The following is a 19,172-nucleotide window of genomic DNA, read 5'->3' as shown; positions in this document are numbered from 1 at the left end:
TTGAACTCGGATTATCAAAGTTTATTTCCCTTAAAAACTGAATGATTAACACAATTTTTTTTCCTTTCTAAACTCACATTGACAAAGTTAGCAAAGGGTTGTGTTCTTGACCATGTTATTGCAAAATGAACTTTTTTTAGGTCTTTAGACTTCCCTAAAATTAGGTTATAACTATCAATTAGAAATATCTTTGGAGTGATTTACCGTTCAATAATTACAAAATATATTCTAATTTCTAACTAAATACAATAATGATACAAACAAATGTATGTATATAATGATGATTATGACTAATAAACTAACTCATGAAAAGGTTTCCTTGTGACTTTTGTATCATGACAAGAGGATGAGCCTGTACTATGATGTCATATAGCATCTCTTTCAGTGATTTTTGCTCACTATTGGTCCCTACCTAGCTATCTCCCTATTCTTATGTTCAAATTCGATTGGATGCTCAAACTGCAGCATAGGATAATTTTGTCGTTGGCCAATGGCCATTCATTTCATATCATAGCCAATAACAGTATACAATATTGTTCATATTATTTATGATATGTTAAAGTACACTAAAAAATTGCACGTTGCTTTAAAACCAAGGGTATCCATTATCCTCAATTCATTGAGACGCCTTTTAACTAAGAAAACTAAGACGATTCAGATAAACTTTAAGACTCAAAACAAACAATACATCAGAGAAGTGGTATAAAAAGCTCGAGTACAATCGAAGTTCATGTGGGACTAATGCGATGACAATTACTTATTAATAATCGCGACATTAGTCCTCGAGTTAGCAAGAAGAATCCATAGCCACCAGTTGCATTTGCATGATTCTTGGATTATCACATTAGTTAGATATTTTTGTACCTGAAATCGACATTTTGAGAAAAAGAGAGAAAAAAAAGTTGTTGATTGTAATTGAGATACATTTTGCATATGTACAAAATTTATGTATGAGCAGCCATGTGCTTTTTTCTTTGCTGCTTTATTTTGTAATCTGTCTGTATCCACGAGTTGTAGTTGTAAAATTTAATTAGCTAGAAGAGAAAAAACGAATGTACGAAGGAATATTGAGATTGACACACACACACACAGTGATAGTTGACATTGTAATGTAAATTGAATTATTTATTTCTTAGGATTTAATTGATATAAACCTTTATTGTAATTATTTTTTTACATTGACAATCAAAATAATCGTTACATCATTAGAAATATTACTTTTTTCATAATCATTTTTAAAGACAAAGACACGATTGGTTGTGATAGTGCCAAATTTTTTAGATCAAAACCAATCATGAAACAAAAAAAAAAACATTCATACTTTTAGAATGGTCACCGAAGCGCTTAGATGAGATGACACGAGTCTCATCTAGTTTAACCAAGGTCTTGCGTTCGAATCCAGTCTTGACATGCAACAACATTAAACTCTTAGGGAGAGTTTGACGCCCATTTGGGTCCCACAAAGCTCGAGGAATTAGTCTCCGCAAGTTACGCGCGGAGGATACCCGATTTACACCAAGAATGGCCACCGATGCAAAAAAACACAATCAAGAGCGAAGTCCACTGTGTCGAAGATAGAGACGGGTGACACTGCCTCCTCATCCTCAGTTGAGACACCCAGACTAGTGATAAACCCTTAGCCTTTGCCATCTACAGTCCTCCAGCTCCCCCATCTGTACTAGCCACCATTCCAGGAACGAACAAAATGCTCATCAACATCATTAAAATCTTGTATAACTAGAATAAGGTGATTGAAGAGCAGAACCTCTTTCTTCGTCGAATGGAAGAGCAACATGCATAAAGCGAGACATTCATTTTCCGTCATGAATGCTCCCCCATATCGCAGACCTCTCAAAGGAGGAGGAGTGTCACCCCTAAGAGTTCAAGGTCCCAGCACACTCTCAGGTTGAAAAACGAAGAAGGTCCCCGTGACCAAGGCATTAGACCAAGGGAAAACCCCACCATTCACGATCCTCATCTCACGAGGAAGACGAACGAGTACCCAGAAGTCCCTTTATGAGGAGGAGGATCCAGGAAGCCTAAATTCCAGCAGGTTTGGAGAAGCCAAACACATCAAAAACATTAAAGTCATCCTCGACTATCGTAGGAGTTGATTGCCCATTTCACTACATCAAGAATGCAACCAAAAAAGAATGTAACCTTGGAAGCCATTTTTCAAGGAAAGAGCGAGCCTCTTCGAGACTACGTCGATAAGTTCAACAAAGAAGTTGTCAAAGTCCGAGGAGCAGACAAGAAAATGAAGTTGCAACTGTTGGAAAAAGGGCTCTGACCAAGAACCGATTTCCAGAAAGCTATTGGAGTCGAGGTGTCATACCCCATTTTTTGGTTCTCTTTTTATTCGTATTTTTAAACAGGGAATTTTCGTCGTTTCAGACGAAATTTCGGCAGAGAGGTATTTTAAAATACCTCATTTTTGTTCCAAAGGGACAATTTTAAGTTTTTTATTATTACTTTTTTATTTCTTTTATTTTTTTTACATTTTATTTTATTTATTTATGTTTATTCTATTTTAATTAATTTTTCTTTTTATTTTTTAAATCATTTTCGTTTTTAATTATTTAAATCAATATTTTGTTTTAACTTTTAGTCCTTTTTTTCCTTTAATCCAATGGTCCAAGTCAGTCCAGATTGCATAAGATCTCTTGTGGGGGTATTTTTGTCCAGTCCAATATCAGTCACAACCCTAATTGTATCCCTATTTAAGGACCCAATCATTGGGGCTCATTTTTCAACACCAATTAGAGAGAATTTTCGGCAGCCTCCCAACTCATCACATAAACCCTAATTTCTCTACTCACTAACAATGTCCATCAAAGAAAATGTAGAAGTCTTGTTTTTAATCATGATTCAAATCAATCTGTTCAAATAGCCAACTTTATTTAATTCAATTTACCCTTATGTTAGCATGATTTGATTCAAACATATTGTGATTCAAATCAATCTCCATCTAAAAAATCTTGATTTGAATCACAATACATGTCGATCGACTAAATCTTCATTCTTCATGTCATCTCAAAAGTCAAAAAGTGAACTATTGATTTGAATTTCACTTTGTCTGAGTTGAATCAAACGAGTTTTTTCAGCTTTATTTTTAGCTTAACTTCTTCATATCTCCCCTTGCTATATTGATGGAAAATTTCTGCAAGCGTACCGAATTGTTCACAAGTGTAACGCCCTCCTTTTATTTAATTATTTTTTATTAAGTTAGAACCTATTTATGTGATTTATTTATATATATGAGGTGTTAGTATTTTATTATGTGGCATTATTCTATTATTTATTAGAATATGAGAATTATTAGTGTAAGTAGAATTGGAGGTTAGAATAGAAAGAAAAATAAGTTATTGGGCCAAAATAGATTTAGAAAGAATAGAAAGGATATAAATAGAGGAAGCTAGGTTGAGAGAATAGTTTACAACGTACGTTCAGTTTTGGAGAAAAAGAGGAGAAAAGAGAAGAGAAGAACCTAGGAGAGAAGAAGATGCGATTTCTGCATATTAAGGTGAGGGTGAGACTATCTTGCATTAATATTAAGTTGTTAAATCATTAGATTACATCTAACAAGTTGGGGAGAGTTTGTGACATTAAGAAGATTAGGGTTTATGAGCGATTTTGATGATTAGATGTTAAAGAACCGTAGAATTGATGAGAGAATCATGAACAGACCTTAGATATCCTATAGGAATGTTATTAGAAGTAGTTTGATGGTTAGAAACATGAGAATGGATGAAAAGTTGAGATTCTGAGAAAAAGTGATTTTAAGTGTTTTTGAGAAATAAGTGATTCTAGGATAAGCTGTTTTGGAGATTTAAAAATATGATTTTTCAGTAAAAGATGATAGGATTTGTCGAATAGAACGCGTAGGCGAAAACGGAATTGGAATCGGGGTAACGGTTAGGTATTTACGGACGAAACGGTAAAACCGGAAGAAAAAAAAAACAGGACTGCACAGAGCTGTTGCGCAGGTCACTGGCTACTGCCTTCCCACGCCTGGGCGCAGCTTTCCACGCTTGAGCGCAGCAAGGCAGCCCCTCATGGGTGACTGCTTGTTGTGCTTTCGTTGCGTGTTGTCAGAACTTCGATTGTTGCATTCTTGTTTCTTTTTCACCCGTTTCCGTGTTGAATTAGCTCTCGGTGTAAACATGAAAGTTGTAGATAATTGAGTTAGCTTTCTAATGGCTTTTGAGTGACTAGAAAATTATGTATAGATTTTGAGTTATGATGGAAATAGTCCAAGTGAGTCTTCAGAAAACTTTAAGAAAACTTAGCATAACTAATCCTAAGTTAGTCCAAAAACTTATGGTTGGTTTCCCAACTTCAACTTAAGTATTAGGGATTTAGTTGAGGTGCTTTATGAGTATTTGGCTTATGTCTCATTGATCAAATTGATTTGCTTTTGAAGAATGTTTTGGACTTTGATATGAATGTAATTGATTAATGTATATGTGGTTATTGTTGTTGATATGTTGGAATACATTATGTGAGTATTGTATGATACATAATATTATGATGTTCTATGATGTTAAGTTGATATGATTCATTTCTTATTGATGATATGATAATCAAGCACTGTTATATGCTGCAATTGTTGCTGTTTGTTGCTGCTGAATCTTAGTGAAGATGTATAAGTCGGTCTAAGTCGTAAATATCTAAGAGGTTGTCCACATTAATGGAATTATGAGAGATGTTCATGAAGTTGTCTAAGTTGTAGAAAGTTGAGTCCATTGCATACTCATATACGTTGGTTGGGGGCTTGATGCCTGGAATGCTTAGTCATTCACACGATGGGTGAGGGCTTGATGCCCTGGAGCTTTTGCTCACTATGTTGGGGGCTTGATGCCCTGAAGAGCCTATTTACGCTCATATAAGTTGGTTGGGAGCTTGATGCTCTGTATTGGTACCAAATGCATTTGCATATCAAGAGGTTTTTAAGATGATTTAAGATGTGAAGTTGTCGAGTGTCAAGTTGTTAAGTTGTCAAGATGCTAAGATGATTTGAGATGTTAAGAGTTGCATAGTTGAGTTGAGTCGCATTGTCGAGTTAAGTGAGGTTTGATTATGAAGTGTGATTGTGATTCGATGATTATGATTTAATGATGATGTTTGTTTATGAAGTTGATTATGAACTTGATTATGAAGATGTTTTCGATAAATACTATGTTTTGCTCATGAATATTATTGATGTTAGATGTTGATGCTTATGATTATTATTGATTTTAGATGTTGATGTTTATGATTATTATTGATGTTAGATGTTATGTGATTTATGATAAGATGTTATATGATTATGATAATGCGTTTGTGACTATTATTTGATGACATGTGATGATGTTTTATGATTAATAATTGAGGTTATTGATGAAGTATATGACTAATGTAGGAAGAATAATGACACTAGTTAAGGAAGTTTAAGTTATTAGATATGATTAATGAATTATAAGATGTTTAAGTTGTTGAATGTACTTTATATTATTTATATGTTTAATATTATTGTTTGAGAAATCTCACCCCTCTGCTTGGAAATGTTGCTCTTCGTATGGGTAACTTGCAGGTAATCAAGGTTAGCTGCAGTCATGGGTGGCTATCTCTCACAAGTGTGTCTTAGGTGCTCTGATACGTAACGGGATGGGAATTTTGCTACAGTTTTCTGTTCCTTACGTATTGCTTTGAATTTTCATGAAATAAATGATGAACAAAGACTTTATGAGATTTTTATTATGAGGCCTGCGTGCCAAAGACTTTTATGATGTTAAACTAATTCCGCTGCGTAGTTGTAAAGATTAAGTTGAATAATTTTGAAGGATAAATTATTATCCATTCTATTCTACGATTTTTAAGAAGTGTAGCATTCCTTTATGATTGAAAATACTCTGATTTATTACGAATTTTTATGTTGGGAAAACGGGGTGTTACAATAAGGAATAAAGTAGTAAGTAAGATTGTCTCCAAGTAAATAAAGCGAGTACATTAGGGGGAGTTTTCAAGTTCGATTTGATTGCGCAAAGCAGTAGTGAGTTAGCAACCTGGTTTAATTGCATAATGTTAGTGGGGGTTAGTATTCTTCGAATCCCTTATATTTTCTTGTTGAATTAAAAGACAAGTAATCATTCAATTATGAGAGAAGGTTTCTACGTAAGTGATGAGTTTGTGGGGCAGTATGTCCCTCTCTCTGAGGTAATTTAAACATAAAAGAACTAGTATTCCTAAATTGTCATCTAGAGACTCCAAATCCATCTATGAATCTTAGAAGTTCATCACATACACTATATTACCTTAGTAGTTCTACATACGGGTAGCCCTATCTCGTCTACCTTACCAAGGGGAAATAATAAAATTTAACATGCAACGTTCGGAAAAGAATAACCAGATGTATCTTCTGAAGACTCATGTTTCTAGGTTCAATTGATATTCATAGGTATGTCATGCTCCCTAGGGTTAGATATATCTCATAAGACATTTTCATAAAAAGATTAGATATATCTCATAAGATAACTGAATAAAAGACTTGAATTAAATTGATCCAACAAACAAATAAGGGTTCATCTTAGAATCCTACCCGATCAATGTTTAGTTACTCATGGTAATTAAAGACAAAAATACAAAAGAATAAAACATACGCTAGAGACTAAGGTTGAGGAGAGACTCCTCCCTTGAAGCTCATAGTGCTTGCCTTCCTCTTGAACCGCTTCGTTCTAAATGAATAATTGTGAATGAGAGAACTTGTATTTATATGTTGAATTACCAGTGGCTTTGGGTTGAAAAACTAGGATTTTTCCTCCAAACCTGCAACCCAAAATAGCAAAATTTTGTTTATGCCACGGACGCGCTCGCGCGCCGTGCGTGGCACCATGCGCGCCACACACTGGTTAAGAAACAATGCATTTTTTGCACTGTTGTGCACACCCAGGGCGCACAGAAACGTGTTAGGGGTACACAACACCTTCTTCCAATGCGTTTTTTTTTCCTTTTTCTTGGTCTTTTTGAGTAGTTTCCTCCTTGAAACTTGTCTTGGGATTTGGAAAAGAATTTCTCCACTTCGTAATTTCTTCAGATGCCTCTTGAATCTTCATTCATTGTATTCCCAATTCTTCATGAGGTGCTTTGTTTTGCCAATTTTCATGATTTTGCATTGAATTACATCAAAAACACCTAAGAATAACTTGGTTTCGGAAAACTAAAATTACATTACTCGAAATAAAAACATTACAAAATTTCTTGTAAACCATAGGCAATTGTTCTACAAACTCATCTAATTTGGATCAAAACATATATAACTAAAACGACTGAAAAATATGCGGAAAATAACGTAAGGTGACATGTCATCATGTATCTATCTAGTTGCCTCCACTAATTCCATCACTCATTTAATCAAATTGCAAAATCACTCTAAAGTCTTCTCTCTCTCTCTCTCTCTCTCTCTCTCTCTCTCTCTCTCTCTCTCTCTCTCTCTCTCTCTCTCTCTCTCTCTCTCTCTCTCTCTCTCTCTATATATATATATATATATATATATATATATATATATATATATACAAACTTATTTAGATTAAACACTTTTTCAAAGAACACTTGTGGGATTTGAAATCTAGATTGTTAGGGTGTTATATTGGTTTCATTCAGGGATCTTGGTGGAGTATCAAGGATCTGAAGCAAAAGGAGGTAATTTTCACTTCAAATGTAATTGTAGGGGTTGTTTCTCAAACAATCAAGGTTGAAGGGGATCGAAGTGAGGTCATAGAAAAGAAGATTTCTTGTGAAAGAAGATAGGATGATTGCATGCTAGTTTGATCCTAAGACGTTGCGATTCATACCATTTCAAGGATCTTAAAGATTGGAGGCATTGGAGTTATTGCATAATGTATACAATTTAGGACTGTGGTGCTTCGTAAATTGAAGGAACCTTGTAATTAACTCTTATAAACATTTTTAACATTCTAGTAGAAGTCCGTACAAGAGGATGTACCCTTAAAGAGGACGATAAGGGAACCTCTATAAATCTGGTGTTCTATTTTCTTTTACTATTTAATTTCAACAAATTTACTTTGATATATGTTAATGATGAATTAGGTTAATTGCTATATGCTTTGTGATTGAATAATTTCAAACCTAGTGTTCAAGACACTGGCGGACCTACATAGAGGTCAGGGGTTTCAAGTGAACCCCCTCAATTCTTAATATTACATTCAATTTGTTATGTTTATCTCATGTTGAACCCCCTCAAATCTAAACATTGCACCACACTTGCTCTAGCTCTCACTTTTTTCCTAGCTGTGTAGTTGAAGTATACTGAGATGAGATAAAGCTTGTGACTGACAATTGCAGCAGCTCGTGTGACAACAAGTATTATAATGTCTTGTGGCATATTATTAATTAATTAGTTTAGTGAATGGCTAGTATTGTAATATTAATTAGTCCAATGAGAGCTAGTATTATAACTATTAATCAATTAGTGTAGCATTTTCCTAATTCCTTATGTTGATTAATTCATCGGTTTTACAATTCAAAATCAAAACTGAGGATAAATGGATGAACCAATTCTCTCATATATTTCACAACTCTTTCTAATGATCGAAGATTGTGAAGACTAAATTGTGTAATCAAATAGAGGATGAATGGATGAATTGATTCTCTCGTAACTTATATTAAGAGAGATGTGTTCGATAACATTGATAATTAGTCGATTATTCAACGATATCATAACATGAAATCGTGCAGAGGATAATTATAGAGTATGTATGCAATTTTCAGAGTACAATGTAAATTGAGTAAAATATAATTTTTTTAAATATATATATATTAATTATTGATTAAAATTCAAAAGTTTGAACCCCTGACCTAGGGTCCTGGCTACACCATTGGTTCAAGAACATTGTTTTGATAAAAAAAAAATTATCAATTCAATCACTTTTCATATTAGAGATTAACTTGTTGTTTATCCTATCACATATCATAAGTGTATAGTTCTTGTGATGGTTATTTACATCATCTCGCGCTGGTGAGGAACATCCAACAACACCATCAACCACTGCAAAAGTACTATAGCACCCCTTTGGCTGTCTCTTCTAATAGTGTTCAGAGCAATTGTCAAAGAGAAAAATCTTACAACTTGTTCCTTATCATCAGTTGTTTATTGATACAATATTTTATAACTCATATGTCGTTGTTACTGTTGATGATTCATAAATTAAGACTTAGACATTGATTCTTGTTTACTTGTTGATTGGAATTACATATGAAGTGACAATGTAATTCTTCGTATATCTACTAAAAGCAAACAAATCTTCTAACAATGTCATAGAAATTGAAAGGTATGATAAATATAAATCAAAGTGTTACCGTAAACAAAACAAATTTAACTGTTACAGAAATATTAAAATTTAACAATATTATAACATGAAAATATAATTATAGTCTTTAAAATGAAATAGAGATATTATTTTTTGACTTAACGGTTAAAGGCATTTACAAAAGAAATTATGGCACGTCAAAACAAGTGGAGAGATACATAAATCAACTGGACAATCAAGGTAATTAGTGCATCCATCAAATGCTGTGAAATGAAAAATAATAAATAAATGTTAGTAAAAAGGGATAAAAGATTGTGTATAAAGTAAAAGAATAAAATTTGAAAGGGCTACATAAAGGGTTTACCACTGATGTACTTTACAACAAGAAATAGGAAAAAGATAGTAATGATCATAGCATAGACCATCTTGAGAAATCTAGCAATGTTTTTTCCTCCTATGCATGATAGAAACTTAGACTTTTGGATCCCTTTATATAAAAAATATAAAAAATTCGAAAGCTCTATTTACTTTAACTAAATACTTTAGAACTTATGGAGTTACACCAAATCCTTCCTAAAATTATACTTAAATATGTTTTTGTGTCACACAAAATCCTTCCCAATCATTTTTATATGTCTCTTAAATATGTTGATGTGTTGTACTTGTCCCTTTATCTTACTGAGTTAATCATTTTTATATGTCTCTTAAATATGTTGATGTGTTGTACTTGTTCCTTTATCTTATTGAGTTAATCAATGGACCTTAGCCCACTAAATGTATCATGTTTTCCCCCCAACTAAACCTTTCATTACCTTTATTTAGCTTTACATGCTATAGAAAGGCAATAACAACAAAATATAGATAATATTATTAAACAATGTCTTAGTCATATAGGAGATAAACACCAAAGGGCGTACAACATATTTACACATTAATAGATAGTATTGTATGATCGATTTTTTTTTTAATCTGAGCATTATATATATATATATATATATATATATATATATATATATATATATACTACCTCCGTCCCTAATTATAAGGCCCTTTTGAAAAAATAACGCATATTAAGAAAATTGATAAGTGTAATAAATTTGTTAGTAATTAGTATTGTTTTTACAATTTTATCCTTTAAAAGAGAGAGTTAGTTTATGTTTTCAACGTAATATTTAATGTTGATTGAAGAAAAAGATATAAATAAATAGGGGTATGTTGGTAAAGAATTAATTAATGTACTTGGAAATACCAAAAGGGTCTTATAAAAAGGGACAAAAAATTTTCTCAAAAGGGTCCTATAATTAGGGACGGAGGTAGTATATATATATCAATTTGTGAATGGCATAATTTATCTCATACCCTCCTTCATATCAATTTTATGGTTCTTATTGATTAGTATTTATCGCAAAGTGTAATTATAAGTATTAAACAATATTTTTCAAATGATTCATAAAATGATATAGAACAATGTTTTAAGTAGAGTTGAAATTCACTTTTATGAATCATTTGAAAAATATTGTGTAAATATTGTTCTATATCATTTGTTATTTGATAAAAAAAAATTGAGTATTTGATGACGGAGCATCATATGATATTTTATGCTATGTTTTTAGTTATTTTCTTTGCATTTGAAGGCAAATAAGTTGTAATTTAGAGGAGTTGTCAATGATTTGAGAAACAATTTATATTGTTTTCATTTGAGTTGTTATAATTCACTTTTATCTTAAATCGCGCAACTCCATAGGTGTTTTGAGTCTTTTTAGTGGGAAATCATGTAACTCGGCAAAACAAGACATCACATGAAGGATCACAAATATGAAGATTGAAGACCAATGGTTCTTAGAAGGTTGTTGAAGACAATACAGGATGAAGAAAATTCATTTCAAGTTCGAAGGCATTTAAAGACGGAAGAATGATCGAAAAAGGGACGAAAACTGCAAAATTCGAATTGGAGTTGTTGCCTCGTGCGCCCCTGCGCCTCACTCCATGCACCCCGTGCATGTGAGATGGCTAGGAGGTGTTGATTTCTTGTTTTCCGATATGTTATTAATGCAAAACCCTAATTTTTATCTCTTAACCCCTAAGTAACGATGCATTATAAATAGAGACTCTTGTACACACTTTTATTCATTTAAAAAAACATTCATAAAGCTAGCGGTACAAGGTAAAGGTCAAGCATCTGGAGATTCAAGGCAGAGGATCTCCATCCTCCTCTTATTCTCTCTATGGTATGTTTTTCTATTGTTTTGTATGATGTCTGTGGCCATGTGAAACTAAACCTCTATCAATTACGGTTCTAAGATGAACCTTTTCTTATTTGTTGGATTCAATTAATAATTTTTTTATTCATTATGATTTGAGTTATATTTTCTTTTCATATGTTTCATCGTTTAAATCTTTTATAAACTAGGTTAGGGTTCAGAAACTAATTCTTGCGCTTTAACCGAATCGTTACATATGACTTTTGATTAAGAGTCTTTAATTTATCAGGGACTCTTAGAGTATGAGGGCTAGACATATCATGGAGTGTAAAGGGAGTTGTCTTCATGATTCCTAATATTCCCTTATAGTGAGAATCCATATGTGTTGTTGTTGGCAAAGGGAGTTGAAGGATTTACATAGCTTCAAAAGGCAAGAAATTTGCATTTATCAATGGTGCATTCCAAATTTCAAGATCATGATGAATAAGTTGAGACACCTGAGAAAGTTCAGTATTAGGGGGCTTTGGAGAAGACACTTTATAGCCATCCTGAATAAGAAGCTAATTATCTTCCCAAATGTTGATAAAATGGCCCGTTCCCACTCTCCAAGGCATCCACGATTCAGAACTCATAAAGCTCCTTGGATGCTTCGCCAAGTATAGCTTAGAACATGTCCAATGTTCGCTTTCAGCAAATTTCTACGTGGAAAATAGCGAGCCTTTAAACACCTAGCAAGCAAAGAATCATGATTTGATGATATACACCAACCTTGCTTAGCAAGAAGAGCAAGGTTGAAATCTGTGATATGTCTAAAACCCATGACTCCACTCCTTTTGGGTTGACAACATTTATTCTAATTAATCCAATGAAACTTTTCTTTCCCCCTTTACTGTTGCCGCACCAGAACTGTTTGATCATAGATTCAATAACCCTCCATTTTTTTTTTCACTCTCATACTTTCATTTTTACACACTCCCTCTTTCATTTTCGTTTACCAATAATTTTTCTCCTTAATTTTTTTTACTCTAATTTCAGGTTTGGAGCCGGTAGCCATAAAGTCATGACAATCTATACATAGGCTATTGCTTTTTCCATCCTATGGGTTTCTCATGTGCCTTTTTCTTCCCACTCGCCTTACTTTTCCCACGACAAATAATCAACAAGAATATTCCAATATATGACTCCTTTGATTTATTTTTTTTCTTTTTTTTAGTTTGATTTTTTTTTTGTTGCTAACTTACTCCTCACTCTTTTTTTTTTTTAGTTTGGTTACATTTGTAGAATTGATATAAAAAAAATAACATTTATAGAATTGATCAGAAGTTTATTTTATTTTGCATTGCATATCGATTCTTAACAAAAAATAATATTATAAAAAATAAAAAAATAAAAATCCAAAAAGTGATGTTTTCATCCATCAACCAAGAGAAAGTTGATCTCATAACTTAATCGGAACATTATGATAATTACATAAACCAATTTACCCCCACTAGAATAATTAATAATTTGTTCTGTCGGTACAATTCATATAACGAAAAAAGATTGTAAAAATATTTGATATGTTAAGACGTATGTTTGTTCATGTAATTTTTATTCCGCTGTGATTTTTTTTCCGAACTATTAATAGTGCGAAAAATAGAACTATAAATAATTCAAATTATCTCGATTTTACCTACAAACATTACAGAAGTGAGAATAATAACTATATTTGAACCATGGTCTCTAATTCTATGGATAAGAAAGTAGATTGGTCTCAACTCCCTATAAAACCATGGCCCAGTATAGAAAAATATGTTGATAATCACAAAGATGTTCTCAGATTTTGCAGTGTTTGTGAATCATTTCATTCTTCCATTCCTCCTTAAAGAAGTGCAGCAAGGATGTAGAGACTTCGATCTGCTAATTGATCGATCTTTGTTCTTGTTTAGAAAAGAAAGCTTATGGTTAGTTACTAAATGAATGATGAAATCAAGAAGTAAGGACTGTGATGGAGTTTTCTTTGCTTCCTCAAACTGAAAACAAAAAAGTGAGTTTAGTGAATGACTGCAAAATAAATCATGTTAGATGTGACCATATTAGTAATTGTACAAGCTATACCAGAACTCAAGTCGTTCAAAAATTTGTTGTAAAGAATTTCCGAAATGAATGAAAAGTAATTTACTTAAACCCTTGCAAGTAAATAGTATCTAAAGCATTTTCTTCAACTTGAAGATCACCATGGACCAACACTTAAAAACTGCACCAAACTTACGCAACCAGCAGAAGTAGAAAGCCATGGTCTTATCTGCAGCCAGCGATAGTAACCTGATCCTCGTCGGTTTGACAAAAATAAAAGAAAACAAATTAAATGAGTTGATTTTTGAGACACGCATATTTGTCTTCTTTTGTTTTTGCCAAATTGAAACCAATCACGTCAATGTCTTTGCCATCACAATTAGGAGGACATTAAACATCTTCAAAGACAGACTTCTATATCATTCTTGTTTTTTCTTTCTCCTTTTATTCATTTGAAACATTACCTGGGCAAATGCCGATACAAGGGCTGAACATTGATCACGTGATTGCTTACTAGCTAGACATGACAAATAAGAGCTAACAACTGCTTCAGCCTGCAAGAAATAGTATATTGTAAGCCAAGCACAGATGTACTCCTTAGTCTGTTTCTGCGGAAGGAAAGCTTCAACGAATGTTTAATCTTCTAGTTTTCAGATATTGAAGAAAATCTAAAATGATGTTAAAAATTCCATATAGGTGTGTTGATGAGTTGAGTGAAAGTGATATCTGACTAAAGTCCCACATCGGCTAATGCATAAACCAAACTAAATAAGAGAGTGATTGATGATTTAATCTATAATTTATTATTCAGAAGACTATTATATTACCACTTAGATGACTTTTCAAGTCATCTGTTGCTAAAAGAAGTTCCCTAGTGTCCTTCTCAGAAAGAACCCAAGTATGGAAACTTAACCATGGAAACTTAACCAACAAGATCTCTAAACAGTTCAAGTCTTCCTCCATTATACCTCTTTTCTCAGTCACCTTGAAAATTCACACATATTTTCTACATTCTTTACCCTTCAAGACCAAACATCAAAAGCAAATACATCAATCTAACATGATATCACTCTTTAGCAAAGTCAACAAATCTTTGAGATCTGATTCAACTTCAGCCATGGATGAGAAAGTAGATTGGTCTCAACTCCCTACAGAACTATGGCCTAAGATAGGAAAATATCTTGATAATCACATAGATGTTCTCAGATTTCGCAGTGTATGCGAATCATTTCGTTCTTCCATTCCTCCTTCTCTTCCAAATTCTCCTTCTTTTCCTTTGCAAATACCTGGCATCAACATCTCCACAAACAACTACCTCAACCAATCAACCATTTATCTTATTCAACCAACTGATGCAAGTTCCAACTCCAGTTTAGCACCTTCTTCTTCTTCTTCTTCCAAAGGCTGGTTGATTAAGGTAGAAGAATCAAAGAATCAACCTTTGAGTTTGTTGAATCCTATCACCGAAAGAAAATTATCATATCCTCTTAGCCGTAACAACACTTCCCTGATGATATGGAACATGTTGGATTATAGGGTCATTGAGTTATGCAAATCATATAAAATTGAAAAGATTAAAGGTTTTGCAAGTCCTGTGAAGAAAGTTGTGTTCTATCCTAACTCTCATTGGAGTAGTGTTGAGGATTGTGTTTCTTGTTGTATCTTTCAAGAAGATATAGTAGGATTCATAAAACATGGTGATGAGAAATGGAAACTTGTCGATGAAAACAATTTCTACTACGATGATATTATTGTGTTCAAGGGTCAGTTTTATGTTACTGATAAATGGGGAACTATTTCATGGATTGATATTTCTTCTTTGAAGTTGATACAATTTTCACCTCCTTTGTGTGGTTTTGGAAACAAGAAACATTTGGTAGAATCTTGTGGGAATCTTTATGTCGTTGATAGATACTACGAAAGCGAAAACGTGAGAAGGAACTATGTTGGAAGAAGACACCAAGATCGATACGCGGTTGTGGAGTGTTTCAAAGTCTATAAGTTGGATGAAGAATGGGGGAAATGGGTTGATGTGAAAAATTTGAAAGATAGAGCCTTCATTTTGAGCCCTAGTTGTAACTTCTCCGTTTCGGCTAAAGAATTAATTGGATATCAAGGGAATTGCATCTACTTTAAGGATTCTTTTAATGTTCGTATGTATAATTTGGACGATCATAGAATTACTATCGTTGATTTTAATCCTTGCATCGACAACACTTTGTGGTGTCATGCACCTCGGCAGAGATGTTAGAAGACATAACAGGTCTAGCAAATCAGTTTGAGAGAAACAATTGCATCTCTGTTCACATCTTTTTATCTGTTTTGGTTCAAATACATGGTTAATTACCGTTAATAGATAGTTAATGAGCTATCTCACCTTGTTATTAAGCATCTACTAAACATAATGAAACATATATTTGAATTGTATTGACCATGCATGATATTGATATTCATAAACTACCTACTCTACATAACTATTCATGTATTTGAACTGTTTTAACGGTATAATAAAGGATGAACGGTGCATGCGCTTGTCTCTGCCAAAATAACATTTTTCTTTAGTTACACCTTTCAAGATGCAAGGATAGTTAGTTGATTCAATCTAAGGATAGAAAATACTTACTTTTCCCGTTGAATATTTTATGCATCCTCTGTCGAATACTGATACGTGCTTTGTCATGCCAACAGTTAAGAGGGTCTATATCATGAAGAAAAGCCTCTCCCTAAAGAAATGCAGAATGTAGAGTATTATTTGCTAAGTGATGTTGATTCTGCTACAATTATATAATGAGATTAAGTTTAATTATGTAGCTTAAGGATGGAAGGTTATGAACATTAGAATGACATCTACATGTTCTCTTACTGTCGATCCATATAATTATTATTCCATAGTGCTGTAACAATATAGTAGCAATGATGTAAAATATTTACATCCGGATTTGGAAGAGTTAATGTGTTTTAGTATTACCTTGGCAGATTCATGAGCAAAATATTTCATACCAAACTTGATTGTTCTCATAATTTTCAACAACACATAATAAAAGAGGAAGTGTAAAAGGAAATCAGCAAAATGAAAGAAAAAACAGTAAAATGTGGTGATTATTCCATCCTAATTTCATGCTGCTTTAATTCAATAGTAAAAAAGATGAAAAACTAAATAATGCGGTGAAGGTGGATCGAACACGTGATAACTAAATAATGCGGTGAAGGTGGATCGAACACGTGACCTTCAGATCTTCAGTCTGACGCTCTCCCAACTGAGCTATCCCCGCAAGATGGTAATTCATTGATCCTTACCAATGCCATTTATGAAAATGTTATTAATTTTGCATTTTCAAGTTTGAAATGATAGGAAAAGAATCAAGCATATGAGAAACTTGGTCAGGGTTTTGTCGCTGTACTAATACTACTGCAGTTTAATTACTATTCCATAGCACTGGAACAATATTGCAGATAATGTATATACTTACATTAGGATTTTGAAGAATTAACGTGTTTCGGCATTACCTTGGCAGACTCATGAGTAAAGTATTTTTGCCTAAGCATCGCATATGGGTAGTATCTCATACCAAAGTTGGTTTCAATTGAAAAGCGTTCTTCTCCTGCCTGTTGAGTTGACAAAATCATAACAAATTTGAACTGATCAGCGTATCTCTTTGTTTTTTTACCATATCTGAGTAGTTTTGCATTCTACATTACTAAAAGAAACTACTAAATGAATGATAAAATCAAGCATGAGACAAACTAGTTTTACATTATTTGCAGAATGAATCATGCCAAATTAAGACCTTTATATTACCAGAACTCATGTCGTTCGAAAAAAAATAACTACCAAAACTGAAGTGACACCATGATTTGTTGTCAAGAATTTCTATAATGAACGAATAGCAACTTCGAAAAATCCTTACATGTGAATATAAAGCATGCTGAAAGCAAAAATAGGGACTGTTATTTAACCCTATCAAAAAATTTGTTAAGTTAAACTTGAAGATAACAAAGAAGTTTGTGATTCTTGTATAAAAATAGGACAGTTCTACAGTGGATCAGCATTTAAGCTGCACAAAACATCAACGGCGACTTACAACCTACTGCAGAAGTATAAAGTCATGGTCCTATTCGCCCTTATGACAGAGACAGTGGCCTGATCGTTGTCGAACCGAGATCAATCATGTTACGGTCTCAGACAATACAACTAGGAGGATCATAAGGCTGACATCAGTCATTGTTGAGGTTTTAGACAAATTTCACTTACTGATCCACAGTGGATCACCTATCAAGATGCATGGTTCGCCATAAAACTTACCTTCGATGACCGTCATGATTGAAAAATAAAAACCGAAAAAGGGTTATAACTAAGCACATATATTTGTAATTAGAAAAAAGTAACCATTCCTAATTTCCATCATGTTGGAAAAGAGCACAGATGAAAACCATATATTCGTTAAATTCACTCAACAAGATACTTTTAGTTCATTTGCTCAATGTTGGAACAGGAAAGTATTTCATACCAATTACCAATCCTGATTGTTCTTCTCATCAATCTCAATTGAAAAGCGTTTTTCGCCTGCCTGTTGCCAAAATCATAATTTGAACTGATCAGTATATTTTGTTTTTTCAATAGCTTTGTTTGTGAAAAGATCAAATGCAAAATACTAATCAAAATGGTAAGACAAACTCATAAATCATTTGTACGAAGATTAACACTCAACACCACTTAGTAGTTTTGCATGCTAAATTACTAAAAGAATGATAAAATCAAGCATTAGTCAAACTAATTGACTGAAAGAAACAATGAGTTTTTGATATAATTCAATGTAATTGCATGTGTCAGTGTCGTGTCGGAGTCCAAAACTAACGTGTGTCAAACATCAGATACGCGCTATTAAAATTCCTAATTTCTCTCAATAATTTTTCTTTAAATTTGAAACCATACACAGAATTAAAAGAGGGAATGTAAAAGAAAACCAGTAACATAAGCGAAAAAACAAAAGTAAAAAAAATGCGGTGAGCGTGGATCGAACACGCGACCTTTAGATCTTCAGTCTGACGCTCTCCCAACTGAGCTATCCCCGCAATATGGTTTCTCAATGCTGCTCTCTGATGCTGTTCCTGAAAACTAGATTTAATTTTACATTTTCTTCTTCAGTACGTACATTCTCTTATCTTCATCATTTTAATCATTTTCATTTTCTTTTCTTTTCTTCATTCTATTAATTTAATTTAATTTAATTTAGATCAAAATCCATCCCACTCTCATATGAAAAGTGCCAATTGGAATAAATCATGATTTTTGTTAAGAATTAGGACATGAATATATGGAGACTATGAATATATGGATGTATTCGCAAAAAGACACGGAGATTTATTTGGTCCTTATAAACGAAAAGTGTCAATTGGATCTTCTAAAATCTCAAATTTGAGTCTAATTGGTCATTATTTTTAGGGATATTTTAGTCCTTTCAAAATCTTTTGACAATATTTAAGATTTAAGATGATCAAATTGATATTTTTCCTTTATTTAAGATCAAATAGATCTTCATGTTTTTTCTCATGGACCAATTTAGGTATTTACTATAAATTTTGATGCATAATAAATTTCTAGCAAACCACT

At 33.0% G+C, this 19,172-nt stretch overlaps 1 protein-coding gene, 1 long non-coding RNA gene and 2 other non-coding genes across 4 annotated transcripts; 1 reads left to right on the top strand and 3 right to left on the bottom strand.

The window, feature by feature from the left end:
* Positions 1 to 9,356: 9,356 nt before the first annotated feature.
* Positions 9,357 to 9,957, bottom strand: LOC146946007 (uncharacterized). Its single transcript, XR_015028212.1, has 2 exons — positions 9,670 to 9,957; positions 9,357 to 9,568 (listed from the first exon to the last, which is right to left on the bottom strand). It is a non-coding gene; the product is annotated as an uncharacterized LOC146946007 (long non-coding RNA).
* A 4,407-nt stretch (positions 9,958 to 14,364) lies between these two features.
* Positions 14,365 to 16,536, top strand: LOC146946006 (F-box protein At2g26160-like). The gene has a single exon (XM_085744252.1). It carries the CDS (start codon positions 14,622 to 14,624, stop codon positions 15,810 to 15,812), a length of 1,191 nt encoding a protein of 396 aa, XP_085600378.1. The 5' UTR covers positions 14,365 to 14,621; the 3' UTR covers positions 15,813 to 16,536.
* A 224-nt stretch (positions 16,537 to 16,760) lies between these two features.
* On the bottom strand, positions 16,761 to 16,833 carry TRNAF-GAA (transfer RNA phenylalanine (anticodon GAA)). The gene has a single exon. It is a non-coding gene; the product is annotated as a tRNA-Phe (tRNA).
* Positions 16,834 to 18,561: 1,728 nt separating this feature from the next.
* TRNAF-GAA (transfer RNA phenylalanine (anticodon GAA)) lies at positions 18,562 to 18,634 on the bottom strand. The gene has a single exon. It is a non-coding gene; the product is annotated as a tRNA-Phe (tRNA).
* Between the last annotated feature and the right edge of the window lie 538 nt (positions 18,635 to 19,172).

Source organism: Medicago sativa, chromosome 2 (assembly GCF_051527215.1).
Source record: "Medicago sativa cultivar Bolivia chromosome 2, Bolivia_mono, whole genome shotgun sequence".
NCBI lineage: Eukaryota > Viridiplantae > Streptophyta > Magnoliopsida > Fabales > Fabaceae > Medicago > Medicago sativa.
Note: the sequence above shows the minus strand (reverse complement) of the source record. Positions and strands in the feature narration are given on the sequence as shown.